This window comes from Medicago truncatula, chromosome 8, assembly GCF_003473485.1.
Source record: "Medicago truncatula cultivar Jemalong A17 chromosome 8, MtrunA17r5.0-ANR, whole genome shotgun sequence".
Classification (NCBI taxonomy): Eukaryota; Viridiplantae; Streptophyta; class Magnoliopsida; order Fabales; family Fabaceae; genus Medicago; species Medicago truncatula.
Window position 1 is genome coordinate 31,198,134 of NC_053049.1, and position 15,598 is coordinate 31,213,731.

The window sequence follows — 15,598 nt, forward strand, 5'->3', positions numbered from 1 at the left end:
TAAAGAAAACTGGATTCACTGATGTACATTGAAAAAGGCTCAAAATACATAGGGTAATCTAAAGCCCCTACACACATTTGGTCACACTTCTTACAATATATATAGACAAGTATAAAATGAAGATATTCTCCCTTAAGTAAAAAAGGCCAATTGCAATCTCTAACAAATTTCAATACATACCCTACCTAATGAAACCAATAAAATTAACAGTTTAAAAAATTGAACAAAATGCAGTATGAGTATTACTTTACACGGTATTTCCTATGCATTGAAAAGATAGACTGTTTTTGTTTCTTTGGTTTGACTCCAAAGATAAATGACCTTAGAGGAACAGCGTTCTTCGAATCCGAAGGTCTCGTCTGGTTTCTCTTGGAATTTGACAGTCCAAATTTTTCATTCAACTTTGCAAGAGCCTTCTCAGCATCAAGTTGAAGAGTTGTTACAAGATCAAACCCAGCTTGAAGCTCATCAGCAACTTTATGATTCTCTTGTTTCATATTCAAAACCTCTCCTTGGAATTTTGCAGCATTATAGCTTGTAAACTTGAAATCATCGTCTTCAGCACTCACTTTCAATGCTGTTGTTATCTCTTCTTGGATTTCACACAACGACGAGAATCTTTGTTGAAGTTCTTCCTTCAGCAACGCGCTGTTTTCCAACCATAATGTGAGTTCATTTTGAATCTCTGCAAGGTGTTTATAAAGTGGTCTTGCATCTGATTTCAATGAATATTTAGTGCTAGTACTTCCTTCTGTTGCTTTCCATTTTGTTTCGAGATTCGATACCTCAATCAGTAAATCTTTTGTAGTTGTTTCGTATTTCTGTATCTCGGTGAAAGAAGTGCTGAATTTCATCCAGAATTCTAGATTCTCCTCGAGAAGTTCGTCGATACCCATCCGAAACTTCTCTTCAACAGCAGAACTTGATTCTGGTTCTTCTAACTTAAACATTTTCTCAATAACATGATTTTCTGGTGGCTGCAAAGGAGGTAACTCTCCGATTTCTTCATTTCCCTCAAGGCTTTTGTGCAAAAGACTTAGTTTCTGACGTAGGAGTCGAATCTCTTCGTCTTTCACGGCATTAGAAGTCTTCAATTCTTTCACCTGCAATGATGACTCAAAGAGTGCATCTTGATGATTCTTCTCTAATTCGCTGAGTTTGTTCTTCACTTCTTCATAATTCATAAGAGTGTTCCTATACTCTAAAAGCAAAGCATTATCTTCTGGTGTTGTTGCTTTCTCCTCGGAATCTTCTTTAAAAGTAGTAGTTGTCTCGGATGAAATTTCCTTATAATCCTTTTCATGATTTCCAGCATCAATTGATTGTATTATACTGTTATTGCTAATATCATGAGTCTTTTCTCTTTCTTTCAACACTATAGGAGATTCATTTTCCACTGAGATTGTTTCTTCTTTTATTTGTGAATCAGCGACATTAACTTCATTTTCCAATGAATAAATGGCCGTATTGGACTCTGCACCATCATTCAATAAGATTTTGTCTTGATCTAATGCATCTTGTGATTTAACGTCATGTTTCGGTTCATCTTCTATTGATGAATTCTTTTCTGTTTGAAATATTTCACTCACCTTATCCTCCTCGTTGGGTATCACCTTTTGGGCTTCATTTTCCAATGAATCAATGGCCGTATTGGACTTTGCATCATCAACATTCAACAAGATTTTGTCTTGACTCAATGCATCTTGTGATTTAACATCATGTTTCGGTTCATCATCTGTTGATGAATTCTCTTCTGTTTGAAATACTTCCTCTTCTGTTTGAAATACTTTACTCACCATATCCTCCTCGTCTGGTATCACCTTTGGGACTTTATCAGAGAGATTATCAAGACTACAATGCGCTTCGGTGAAATGAGTTTGAAGATTGTTGTTCTGATCTTCAACAACTTGGTTTAGTTCTTGCAGTTCATTCACCATTTCGTCCATTTCTCTAAGTTTCTCGTTCAATTTAACTTTGTCGTTAACCAAACTTTCCTTTTCCGTTTCAAGGTTGCGAACCAGCGAATGGAGTTCATCAGTTTCATCTTTTAAATTCTTTACCAAAGCTGTTTGAGAAGAAACAGCAGATTCTAAACTAATCACTTTTGTAACAAGCTCATCAATTTTTTCTGCCATTTCTGACACGGTTAAAGTCGAATTTGAGCCAGCCTCGAAATGTTCTTTAATCTTCTCTTGCAATAACTGCAACTCTTGTCTCTGCTTAGTCATTGTCTCCACATCTTCACTCAAATCCTTTGTTCCTGTTACTTCTTTTACACCTCGTTTTGGCCTCGGCTTTTGCGAATTGGATTGATCATATTGAAGTTGATTCATAAGGGAACTTAACTTATCCCTTACTTCCCTTACTCTTTTGGACTCGATTTTCGTCTCATCAAGCGATTCTGCCTGTTTCTCTTGCAAACGTGACAATGTTTCTTGGCACGATTTAAGAGCCGCTTCTGCCATCAAACGGCGAGCCTCCTCATCATCAATAACATTAACAACACCTTCACCAAGTTCGTCTTGCAAATTGGAAACTCTCTCTTGCAATTCCTTAATCTGTCCCTCAGTATCCCAATATTTAGCAATGGAATTATCATAAGAGCTTTTCAGAAACTCTTTCACAGTTTGTAATGCTAGAATCTGTTTCTGAAGTTTATCAACCTCTTCAATTGCTTGCTTTCTACTCAATCCTGATTTAGGAGCTTTAGGAGTTGTTGATGAAGATGCTTTCTTGTTACTGAATTTCCTTGTGGCTGTCGCTGTCGTTATGACACTTTTTAAATCTTTGAGTGGAGTCTTTGGAGCTTTCGGAACGTTTGGTTTCAATCCTTCTGGCATTTTTCTTGGTGGCCTTGGCGATGCTTCGTCATCGTCCTCATCCATATAAGGAACTCTTTCTGGACAGACAGAAGCAATTGTGTTGTTGGCATTTTGTAACTCCGTTGATAAGTGATCGTACCTATCGGCTAAAGATCGGTATGCGCGGAACGATTCTTCAACGAAGTTTATTACCTCTGGTCTCCTATTGTAATACATTTGTGCTCTTTTTGCAAATGAGTCTCCCTCTTCTTCTAGAAGCTTTAAAACAGATTGTACTTTTTCCTCCATATCTGCACATATCATTTTGCATATTTTAGTTTGATCTATATAATTATATAACAAGTACACAACCAATATGGTAATAGGTTATGGGAACATTTGATGTGTTGTGGCACAAGTTCGAACTCGTATTATCTAACTTCTCTACACTTAATATATGTGATTCTCGCTTCTAGACTTGTAAAATAAAATAAAAAGTTAACTATCCATATACGGTAAGTCACTTATTGATCATTTTTCGATTTGTGACACCTTCCTTAATTATTTTCCCGTACGAAAGAGCAAATCTCTTTATACCAAAAACTTTCGTTTTTTCTATCCATGACACCTTCCTCGATTTTTTTTCCGTACGAAAGAGCAATTCTCTTTATACCAAAAAAAACAATAAGAAATTGCATTTTTCTACTATGAACATATGTTACAAAACTTATATGATACATAGTTTGAGTATATAGAAACAAGAAAATAAGGAGAAAAAATAACCTTGGAGGTTTTGTTCCATCCATTTTGATTGCTTTGTTCTAATGTGGCTGGCCCACCACCATGAATAAGCATTGCTTGCAGCTCTTTGCAACATGATGAATTGTTTTTTCTTCTTATGATAACACTTTCTTCTCTCTCTATATGTCTAGAGAGGGAGGAGAAGACATGAAGTCTAGCATAGAACCAAGATCATAGAAATTAACAAGTAGTAAAAAATTGAACAAAACAAAGACTCATTCAACAAATAGAATAATTGTTACAAGGTTGGTGTGGAAAAGAGAGCATGGAATGGAACTAATATGTTCTAATTATGGGATCATGGAGGGGAGCAAACCTCGCCCGAAGTTGATGTCCCTACTCTCCTTTTCCAAAACACAACAACCAATCAGTTATGTGCACTTGGCACGGTCCTATGTTGCCAAGCTGAAAATTTGATATTATCAAACTTCAAAGTTGAAACATAAATATTCCTTGGGATAAATATATTTTTGGTCCCTATAAAATTGCGATCTTCTAAGTTTAGTCTTTGCTTAATTTTAATAGTCTTTTTGATCCCTACAAAAAAAAAATTACTTATAATTTTAGTCCCTGCTAAAATAAATTTTGCTTAATTATTGTTAAACTCTTAAATTTTTTAACGATTCTTTTTATACAAGTTTAGAACACTATGAAAGGTTCATTTACTAAAATCTATAATTTTTTAACATGAAATAAATTAAATATGAATTTTTTAAAACGACAAAAGTTTAAGATATAAGTAACAAAAATATGAACGTAGAAATCAAATTTTTGCGATATTTTTTTCGGAGGACCTTTTAATAACGTTCTTAACACGTCTGTAAAAAATTGTTGAAAAACTTAAGAATTTAAGCATAAATTAAACAAATTTGGATTGAGTAAGGACTAATATGAAGTGCAGAATTTTTTTGTAAAGATTAAAAAAGCTATTAAAATTAAATAAGGACTAAACTTACAAGGTCGCAATTTTGTAGGGACCGAAAACATAATTAACCCTTCTTATTATAAGAAAAATTTCGTCCAAGTATACAAAAAATGGTTAGTAACTAATTTTCATTTTAAGTATAGAAAAAATTATAGAAACTTGTATGAAAGCAATATCGAGTCTAACATAAATGATTGGTGCAAAGTTTGTGTCCGTGTTATAAATTCTACACATCAAATTTGATTCTCACTCATGAAAAAATCATTTAACTAAGTAAAATATTATCTTTGGAAGAAAATATACACAAAAGTAATGATTTGAAAAGTTGCGGTTAAAAATTTAATCCACATATATTAACTTTTCAACTATGATATTTGCTCCTTAAAAAAAAATCTATAATATTTGCTTATTTTTCATTTTATAGGAAGTAATTGAACATCCATTAGAGACATATTTTCTTATTTTGTATCTTTGTTTTTATTTATCAAATTTTCAAGAAACATAACCAAAAAAATACATAAGATCGTTTTGTCATGACCAAACTATACTTGATTGATTGTTCATCTTTGATTAACATAAACACACTTTCCACCGCTGCTTGGTCTCCATTAAAGTTAATAAAAGGTGGAAAAAAAAACATGTGATGAATCCCACAAAGATGATTTCTTTCCATTGTGAGAAGAAAACAATTCCATTTGCATTTCATTTTACTTTTATTTGAGCGAGCTTCTAAATTGGTTCCTAGAATTGTATTAGTGTGTTACGTGTATTTATGGATTCACGGTGAAATTTGCAATTACATTGAGCCATCATAATATTATAAAAACTATACCTAAAAACTTCACAAAATCATGGTGTCACCATAATTTTATCAAATTCATCGTATGCACATCGTGTATGTTTGATTATGTGGTGACTAAAATTCCAAATGTAACTTTGACGTCACTCATTTTTAAATTCATTTTGCTTAATAAAAAACTTAAATTAATTTTCCACATCATCAACATAATATCACTATGAGAAATGATATTTGTGCAATCATTTTATAATAATTTTTGTGACAATTTTATCTCTCATACTCACATTATATTTTTATTTTTTCTCTCTATTGTTTTGGTTTCCGTGTTAATATATAATTTTCTTTGTAAATTGATATTTATGCAATCATTTTATAATAATTTTTGTGACAATTTTATCTCTCATACTCCATTATATTTTTACTTTTTCTCTATATTGTTTTGGTTTCCGTGTTAATATATAATTTTCTTTGTAAATTTATAGTTGTCTAACAGTATAGTCTCTACAAACATCAATAAAGAGAAGATCTAATTAACATTTTACAATTAATGGATCATTTCATCACAGTTAGGAATCAATAATCCATGAGGCACCAAAAGTCACCAACTGATTAAAATTGCAGAATACGTGCGCCAGGATGAACCTTCAGTTACAAATCCCTATCAGCCTGCAAAGTTCCACCAACATATGCTTGTGAACAATCATAACTAGTTTCACTACAGCTTTAGCCTTTAATGTGGTCCATTATACCATATAGCACACAGTTTTTCAAAAAGATTATTCCACAAGTACAAAAACCAGGAAAAGATGAAAGGTAAATATATATCTCCAAATGTAGATAATCCACTCTTTCATGCCAACTACATATTGCAACATTAATCAATATAAATAAGATTAAATATCTTCAAATGTACACTGGTTTGTCAGTGATTAGAATTCTAATACTCCTCTTAAAATAGAAAACTGAAAAGCTTATAGCTTATAGCTTTTTTCTTTTTTTACTTTTGTATTTTCTACAGCTAGAGAGAAAGTGGCATCTACAGTTAATACTAGTACTAATAGACTAGGTAGTTTAGGTCCCCTGCCCCTAGGGATCTTATCACATTCTTCATTAACTTGCTATTTATAACTTGTAGCAGTTAATTACCAAGGACCATCAACGTGGATAAGTTATTTTCTTATTCTAAGCTCCAAAATTCTGTAGAGTAGCCAACCATTGTTCCATGTAATTCTTCCCGTCTGTATCAACAATCAGAATTACAAAATTACTATGTATGGATAACATATATATAACAATGTACGGCGATCCAATCAGTGTCGGTTCGAGAAAAACAAAACAAGGAAAACGAGTATGAATAGCTCAAAACTCAACTTATATTCATTCTGTTTTTTTTTTCTCAAATCAATATCGATCAGGTCAGTGTCTCAGTCGTAAAGACGTGGAGAACCCTTTGCTTCTAATTAAAGGTGCCCATGTCGGTCATCGTCAAAGTTGAGTGATTTCTAAACATCGTAGAAGAACACTTACCTACCCTAGAATTCGAGCTCTAAAAACATTATTTTATGGAAAGCCTTAACAATAAGGGAAATAATAGCTCATTCTACATAAACATAAGCAAGTAAATAATAGTTCAAATTACGGAAACAGATGATAGATCTACCTAACATTTCTGATTAACATAGTATCATCAAGACTAATCTCATAACGTAATTCTATTCTGCTATTGTTTAAACATCATCAGCACAATAGTAACAATCTGGAACTCCTGTGTAACAGAAGATCTTGTGCTCAATAGTCAACAAAGGATAATCAACCTAAAAAAGAAGCAATAAAAGAGAGGAAAAAAGTAATGCTATTGACATAGATGTCATTGCCAAGCATGGAATCAATTGCTTTAGTTAATTTAATTTTATTACTGAATTGAGGACCTTAAGTCAAATTATGAACTTACTTTAGTGCATAACATTACCCTCTATCATAAAGAAACACTTAAAAAATTGATTGCCAAAGCAAAATTTCAACCTTTTTATATCTGACTAGTACAATTAGAATTCACAAGGAGGAGAAAATACAAGCCAGAATAATCATAGAAACTAGAAAAAGAAAGAGGCAATGAAGAAAAAAACAAAGAAAAAGAAATTTACCACATAAAAGCTCTTTGAAAATCAGAGTTATATATATGAATAATAATAAAATGAAGAAAAACCATAGATGCTAGAAAATCATGCCTAACCCACTATAAATTGACAAATAAAAAAATTAGTATTGTCTAAAGCCATGGGCCATAAACTAGAAAGGAAGCCTTAAAACTATTGAACTTTTAAGCTACCAATAATTGCCAAACACCAATAAACATAACAGAAAATAAGTAAATAATCATTTTATCTCTAAATGTGTGAGGTAGTATCATTATTGTTCTTGAATCTATCAAAATTACAAAAAACTTGGTTGAGTGTATGTACTGTTAGTAATTTGATAGAACAAACTAACTAATGGAATATACATCCAATGATCAAACTTTTGATGAGCAAACCGACTAACAAGAGACATGTTCGATGATGCTTTTGTAATTTCGGTTAATTTGGGGATTGTAGCAACAGAGTCGGACACGTTCAAGAACCAAAATGACTATTTACTCAGATAACAAGTCAATTGATTCAGAGAAAATAAAAATCACAATTCCAATAACAAGGATGAAATTATATATACGTAATCAGAACAGAACCAATCAATAACAAGACCATAATTCAAAAATTCGTTATGGAAATTCTTACCAGAAGAAAATTCATTAGGGAGGTTCTTAATGGCATTCAAAAGCACATTGCTTGAGCCTTCAATCTCCTTGCAGCCAGGTGAATAACAAGGAACCAAAACAGCAAAACTATCACCACCAGAATCATCATCATCATCATCATCATTGCTTTCAAAATCAGAACCAAGAGGCTCCAGCCACCCAATAGACCAATCAGAGTCATCAGATTCAGAACCAGACAGAAAACACCAATCACCACCATCAGATGGAACAAACACAACATCATACTCTCTATCAATTGTTCTCTCTTCCTTTTTCTCCTCTCTTTTCCTTCCAAACTTCCTATGCGATGGCGATGAAACCTTCTTGTTTTCCTTCACCACCTCACATTCTTTCAAAGAAACACCCCATTCAGAAACTTGCTCTTTCTCATTTTCTCTCCTACCACCACCACCCCACATGTTCCATGATGAAAAAGGGTTCAATGACATAGCCAACCCTCGAATTCAAGCCGAAAGTGAAGCTCTTTTTCGAAGTTTTGTGTAACAATGAGAAGGAAAAGCCTCAAACTTTAAGGTGAAGAAAGCAATTAGGAGTTGAAATGATGAGTGGTTCCTGCCAGTTGCAGTGACACCACTGTATTAGGAAAACTATCAATGCAAAATGTGGTACATATATATAAATGAATTCCACCAAAAAAGAACATCATCAAAATCAAACCCACTTAGTAGTAGTATTAAATATTTATTGATAAAAAGCTAAGTCTATGAAAAAGGAAAAGCAAAATTGAACAGTTACAGTAAACTTTTTTTAGACCAAACCCCAAAAACTACTTACTTATTAAGTAAATCATCGATTTTGCTTAATCTAAACAAAAATCAGTAGTACATTGTTTTAGTTTGACATACAGAACCATTATCTTTAAAACACGGACACAGACACGTTCGCACCAATAAAGATTTACGACATGTGTCGGACAACGGAACAGACATGCCTTTAACCAGATGTGTCAGTGCTACAAAGTCAATTAAACTTCAAAAAGGAATACTTTAATTTGCAGAAACTTTAACTTCATCATAACTGCCAAAAAAAATTCTTGAAACAATCACATTCACAGAAAGTCCACAAAAATGGACAAGAAAGTTCATTATTATTATTCCAAAATAAGACATTTCATATAAAAAACCAAAAAAATATAAAAAAGAATTGTAATTTCACTCAAAACCGATTCAGATTATTATGACGTAATTGAATTGTGTTCTTCTGCAGTATCATCGGAATTTATATAAAAAAATAAAAAATAAAAAATAAAAAGTTGCCGGAAAATCGAAAAAGAAGGAAAAGAGTGATCGGAGTAAAACAGTAGTTGAGTTTGAAACCCTAACCCTAACTCATTGGTCACACTCTAGTTTCCATGATCATCTTCATGAGGTGCAGTGAAAACTGAAGCGAGTTTTCTTTCTAATTTTAAAGACGTTGTGTTATTTTTTTTCGCCATTTTTGTAGGGTGTTGCATTCAACGGTTGAGATTGTGTGGAGGAGGGTGATCTAGTGGGAGAGAACGGTCCAATCATGTGCTGCATTTGACACGTGGAAATTGGTCAGCATTGACGTTGAATAATGTTGAAATAAAAACATATATGTGTGTAAATATGTCAAATAGTGAATCTTAAATATTCATTAATTTTCTTTTTGAGTCAATAATTGAATAATGATTTTTATTCAAGTAATTCAAGCGTTAAACTTAGGTAGTAAGGTACAATTCCATACCTATAATTTTTACTGTTTTAATGCGATAAACATGTTAAAAACATCATGTCATCATCTCTAAGAAAAACTACGTGCTCATAATTTCCTCTACCCATGTTTAATGGATGCATAGTTTTAAAAACTGGACCGGTCAGATCGTAAACCGGTAGGGTATCCGGTTCGAGCTTCTCATTGGATCGGTCATGCAGTTAGACCGGTGTAAACCAGCATGGCTCGTTTAAAACCGGTCAAAACCGGCGACTCGGCCGGTTTATAGAACCGTCCGGTTCAATGCTTGCATTCTTAAAAAAAAAAAAAAAAAAAAAAAAAAAAAAAAAAAAAAAAAAAAGAAGAAGAAGAAGAAGAAGAATAAAGGTTGTGGGACGTTCTGTCAATGGAAGGAGAGAAAGAACTTAAAGCTTGAAACCCTATCAGAATTCCTTGTAGAAGATCCATTTAATACTTACAAAGAAAACGAGCAGAGAATGAGAAAGAAAATTGCACACTGTGCGGCGGCTAATGTTTCTGGAGATGTGCTATAGCTGTTTAGGGTTTTCACTTGGTGGTATATATATGATGGGCTTGTCAAATAAGCCCAATTTTAATGTTTCAACAACCTGCACGGCAATTACAAAGCAATGTTATTTATTTACCTTTTTTTTTTTGGATAATTATATTATTTTAAAGGGCAATGTTATGTTTTTAAAAATTGGAAATTAACATTAAATTTTTATAAAATAACTTTTTTGATAGATATAAGATAATTTCTTCTATCTTTATGTTCTACAACTTCAACAAATAACAAATAAAGTATAAATTTAGTTTGATATATATTTTTAATTTAGTTAAATATTTATAAAAAATTTAATCTTAAGACCGAGTCACCTAACCGAGTTATCCGGTTTAATCCGATTCAGTCATGCGGTTCAACCAGTGACTCAGTGGTTCGACCATTGACCCAATAACCCAGTACCCCTGCCGAGTCGATGACCGAGCCGAATTTTTAACATCATTTCATCATCTCTAAGATATTAATTTTTAACATTGCGAATTTATTAGAGTTGAATATAAAGATTTTTTATACATTCAATCAATCATAAACCAATAAAAATATTTGACTTTAAAATAACATTTCCTAAAATCACGAATATGATTAATTGTGATTTGTTATGTTGGACCATGAGGTGAAGTCTTACTAGGTCGGATTATTGTATTACAAAGAGCAATCGTATAAGTAAAATTCAAACTGCATTTTCACTAAGAATCTTAAGACTTTGAGATGATGGACTGTCTCATTTATATGCCGCATACACTCAACTATTTTATCAAATGCAAAACTTAACTCACAATATTTTTAAAGAAGTTAAATCAGTCCACTCAAATTAACATTGGGGAGAATCGAACATGAGACTTAACTCATACTTGATTAACACTTTTCAATTTGGAAAATTAGTAGTATGTGATACTAGGTTGGTACAGTCCTTGTAAGGGACGAAAATAACATAAGGAGTGCAAATAGTCATAAATTCTTGTCGTAGATAATAGGCCCAAATATAGTCTAACCCGAGAAAATCTTTCAACGGCTAGTTTTTCATTCATTTCAAAGAAACTGCATAATACTTTCTCATACTTGGTTATTTTCTTCTTCTCTCTCGTAAAAAACGGTTGAAACATTATAACGGTAACTTTTCATTCATCTTTCTCCTTCTTCAGGGACAACATTACTTGCTTTCTTCTGTTCTTCAAATCAGGTCAGTTTCTTCGTTTCGTTTCTTTCAATTCTTCTCTTCATTTCGCTGAATATCTTGAAAATGTGTGCAATTTCTTTCTGGGTATTAACCATTCACTTAGTATTTAATCTTTATTTTTATCTTTCTTTGCTATTTTCCATTCATTAAATTACTTTTTGTTTTTGAAGAAATTAATTTACTTGTTTTATATGTTTCTTGCAATGCCATGTAATAATTCGTATAAATTGAAAAAATGAATATGTAATATCCAGATTTTGCTTCTTGCGTCTTATACAAACTTTGTTTTCACATAATTTCTTGTTACTAATTCAGAATATTTAGGGGGAGGGGGGGTTCCTTTTGTATGATTTAAGAAAATCAAGTAGTAGTAGATTCTGTTATGTCTATAATTAGTAGATTCTTAGAAATTCTAATGATCTTAAATGATATATAATTGATAAGGCCATATCGTAGTTTTCAACTTCTCTAAGGATGTAATTTCACATTACTATAATTGACCGAAGGGGGGTTGGGTCTAGCGGAAGGGGCTTATGCACCTTTAGTGCCTCGCATGCTTCGAATAGGATTACCTCCAGTTGAGGTAACCTATTGAGTAACAATTAACAAGTTCCCTTTCACTAATTCAATTGCAATGTTGGTTCTTGATAACATAATTTGGCTGCACAAAGACAGAACTAATCTCACTTGTTTAGGAATGAATTAGTTTTAGGACATCTGGGCCTGTTTGTATAAACAGCTTATTTGTAACTTATAGCATAAACACTTATCATGATAAGAATTTATGTATATGCTGGCATAGGCTATTTTTATAGCAAAAAATAACGTTAAATTGCTTTTACATATGCTAGAAGTTGTTTTTATAAGCTATATTGCTGAACTTATGAAATAAGTTGAAAAAAAGCTTATGAAAATTGTTATAAGCTGTTTTCATAAGTTCTCCCAAACAGTCTCACAAAACTTATGTTACTAGATAAGCCCGAATAAACTAATCCATATAGTCCTAATTTCTCTTATGAAGCATTTTATTAACTTCTCTTATCAGCATAGTCTTTGTGTAACTTTGCTTGTTTTATTTTCTCACTGCTAGGGAAAACAGATTTCTTTGTTGAATTTCTTATATGTGAAAAGAAAAATGGAAAAAGTTTATGAAGAGTTGGATGAAGCAAAATCTGAGATTGACAAACTCAAGGCAGAACTAAGAGCAAAATCAGATTCACTTGAGAATTTGAAGAGATCCCTTAATGCACAAGTCAACCAAACACAAGAAGCAAAGTCCAAATCTGAGAAGCTTGATCAGGAACTGCTTCAGAAGGCGGACGAAATTGCTGAGGCGAAGAGTTTATATGAAAGTCTGAAAGGGAACTTGAAAGAACAAGAGTCCATCATCAAACATCTCAAAGCTGCAAACGATAAACTTCGAGTTGATTTCGATGAAAAGATTAAAATGTGGGAAAATGAGAAAAGAGGGTTGGTGTTGGCCTTAGAGGAAGCAAATGACAAGGCAGAGAATCAAGATCAGCAGGTTTGTCGATACAGAAAAGAAATTGAAAGCCTGAAAAGTTGTCTATCGGTTTCGAAGCAGAAGTGTTCAGAATCACAGAAGAAATTAAAATCATCCAAAGAACTAAGTGAAAGAGATGGAATGTTTCAGAAGTTGGAGGAGGAAAAAGTGAAGTTGGAAGATCAGTTAAAGTGGAAGAAGGAACAGTTTAAACATCTAGAAGAAGCATATGAGAAACTTAAAGGCCAATTTAAGTCTAGCAAGAAAGAGTGGGAGATGGAAAAATCCACATTGCTTGATGAGATTTCCTCACTTGAAACTAAATTAGAGTCTCAGATCAGAATATCAGAAGATCTTCAACATCAGTTACAGACCTGCCACCAAGCTCTTGCTCATGTAGAAAGTCAGAAAAAGCGACTCGAAGTTGAAGTTTCGGATTTTAGGCTGCAGCTTGATAATGCTGGTAGCGAGTACCATGATGCCAGACTACAGCTTGATTGTTTAAACTCTGATCGCGACAAAGATATTGTTGATTTGAGATATTCGCTGAAAACAAAAGAGGCGCATATTAAAGAAGCAAAGTACCAAATGGAGAAGCTAGAGCAAGAAAATCAAGAGTTAAGGATGTCACTCAGAGAACTACAGGAATCTCAAATTCAAGCAGGTGCTTACTATTCGCAGTCAAAGTTGAGGACCAAGCTTAAAAATTTAGAACAAACACATAAAGAGTGTGCTTTGACTCTTAAGGCTAGAGAGGCCGAATGGGACTCTCGGATAGAACAATTGACTGGACAACTGAATACGTGTCAATCTGAGTTGGAAGCCAAAATTGCAGCAGTGGAAGAGCTTCAGATGGAGTTGGAAAGTTCTCATTTGATAGTCGTTGAGACAAGGTTGTTAAATGAGGAGATGTCTGTGATGCTGCTAGTGTTGAAACAAGGAATTTCTGAGGCTCAGTTAAGGCTTGCCAATTATAAAGATGAGATGGATCTGCTCAACAAAGAGAAAGAAAGGGAGATTTTTCAACTGATGAAGCAGTTGGAGATGAAAGATGATTCTTTGATCAGTGCTCAAAAAGGCTTAAATGAAGAACGCGAGAAAGCAGAGTGTTTGATGAGGAAGATTGAGTCCTTTGGATCCAGCAAAGAGTTGCAGCGCTCACTACAAAATGAACCTGAGTCTTATGGATGTAACAAAGAACTGCAGAACGAACTTGATAGGTACAAAGAAATGCTGGAGGAATCAACTAGGTGTCAGCGGATCCTCGAAGAGAAGGTTTTGCAGATCGAATGTGAATCAAAAGAACAACTTAGAGAAACACATGAAGCTTTAGACATTGCTATCAATGAACTGGATGAGAGAATTTGCGAAAGAAGTGAAATGGAATTTGAATTGCAAATATGGAAGTCAATTCTTGATCGTTTGAAGAATGATCTTGAAGAAAGCCATTTGATGCGTAAAGAACTAGAAGCTTCACTTATTGCACAAGTAGATGTTGGTGAAAGCATCAAGCAAGAGAAAGATAAGGCTGTCGAGGAGCTTCAGAAAGAGGTTTTTATGTTGGAACAAGAATCATTTAGAAGAGAATTTGAGAGTGTTGTGATTGCAAAAAGCACAATGGAAAGAGCCTGTGAGCTGACTGGAAATGCAACAGAACTGTCCTTAGAAAGGGAAAATTTGTTGGCTTTTGTTCAAGGGTTGTATGATAGAATCTATGAGTTGTCTAATGCAGACACTCAACTGAAGGACATGTTGAGAAGCATGGAGGAATCTTTTGAGATTGATGGTGCTGGAGTGAATTTGAAAAAGGATGATAACTTTTTCCATGTGAAAGAGAATATGTCAGTTCAAGTTTCTCCTGCTAGTAGGATAAAGAAAGTTGAAGCCATTTCTGATGCAAGATCTCCATTCAAGGAACTCAATAGTAGTTGGTAGAGGAATAATAGGATGTGTGCATGAAAAAGTCATGTAGTTTTAAAACATGACCTTTTTTTTCTTTCTTTCTTTGGTTTGTATATGGAATTCCATTTGTATTCTACGTATACTTGTTCATTTTCAATGAATCTTTTCCACTGAGATTTCTCTTTTTTAATAATCCGTGACTCACCACGATTAGGGCAGACCATAAAGCTTAGCGAACGTTAATAATGATTGTTGAACTCCGCAACCAGATCATGCGTTAGTAATAAAATGGTCCTTGCTATTATCTTTTCAGAAAAAACTTAAAATATTCAAACAATAGTATAAAATTTATGTTACATTTAGCAGCTCTGCTTCTTTTTTTATCACTTTCTAATTTCTATTTGTATTCATTTTATAAAATATGGAAACATAGCTTTAATAATATTAAACCAATTCTATTGAATTCTCAAAGTGCACACGCCAGAGTTATCAAAATCAGTCCATACCATACCAATCAGCCATCTCAATTGACCTGATACAAGACATGGGCTAAGTTTTAAAGTTGACAAAATAGAGAGCAACTACAAAATCAGTCCATACCATACCCATCCCTCACA

The 15,598-nt window shown here is 33.3% G+C and overlaps 3 protein-coding genes across 6 annotated transcripts; 1 reads left to right on the top strand and 2 right to left on the bottom strand.

Annotated features, from left to right (window-relative positions):
• Positions 1 to 22: 22 nt before the first annotated feature.
• On the bottom strand, positions 23 to 3,881 carry LOC25502885 (protein NETWORKED 2D). The gene is made up of 2 exons (XM_024773045.2): positions 3,585 to 3,881; positions 23 to 3,112 (listed from the first exon to the last, which is right to left on the bottom strand). Exons 1-2 carry the CDS (start codon positions 3,676 to 3,678, stop codon positions 243 to 245), a joined length of 2,964 nt encoding a protein of 987 aa, XP_024628813.2. The 5' UTR covers positions 3,679 to 3,881; the 3' UTR covers positions 23 to 242.
• A 1,896-nt stretch (positions 3,882 to 5,777) lies between these two features.
• Positions 5,778 to 9,659, bottom strand: LOC25502886 (uncharacterized). Of its 3 annotated transcripts, XM_024772176.2 has the most exons (3): positions 9,464 to 9,659; positions 8,101 to 8,693; positions 6,132 to 6,564 (listed from the first exon to the last, which is right to left on the bottom strand). In XM_024772176.2, exons 2-3 carry the CDS (start codon positions 8,567 to 8,569, stop codon positions 6,509 to 6,511), a joined length of 525 nt encoding a protein of 174 aa, XP_024627944.1. In that variant the 5' UTR covers positions 8,570 to 8,693; positions 9,464 to 9,659; the 3' UTR covers positions 6,132 to 6,508. The 3 variants fall into 3 exon arrangements, with proteins under 3 accessions (XP_013446110.1, XP_024627944.1, XP_013446109.1); XM_013590656.3 differs by lacking the exons at positions 6,132 to 6,564; positions 9,464 to 9,659 and adding an exon at positions 5,778 to 5,992 and having other exon boundaries at positions 8,101 to 9,451; XM_013590655.3 differs by lacking the exon at positions 9,464 to 9,659 and having other exon boundaries at positions 8,101 to 9,250.
• Positions 9,660 to 11,426: 1,767 nt separating this feature from the next.
• On the top strand, positions 11,427 to 15,171 carry LOC25502887 (uncharacterized protein At4g38062). Of its 2 annotated transcripts, none has more exons than XM_024771877.2 (2): positions 11,427 to 11,578; positions 12,666 to 15,171. In XM_024771877.2, exon 2 carries the CDS (start codon positions 12,711 to 12,713, stop codon positions 15,012 to 15,014), a length of 2,304 nt encoding a protein of 767 aa, XP_024627645.1. In that variant the 5' UTR covers positions 11,427 to 11,578; positions 12,666 to 12,710; the 3' UTR covers positions 15,015 to 15,171. The 2 variants fall into 2 exon arrangements, with proteins under 2 accessions (XP_024627645.1, XP_013446111.1); XM_013590657.3 differs by having other exon boundaries at positions 11,429 to 11,578; positions 12,675 to 15,171.
• Positions 15,172 to 15,598: the final 427 nt, after the last annotated feature.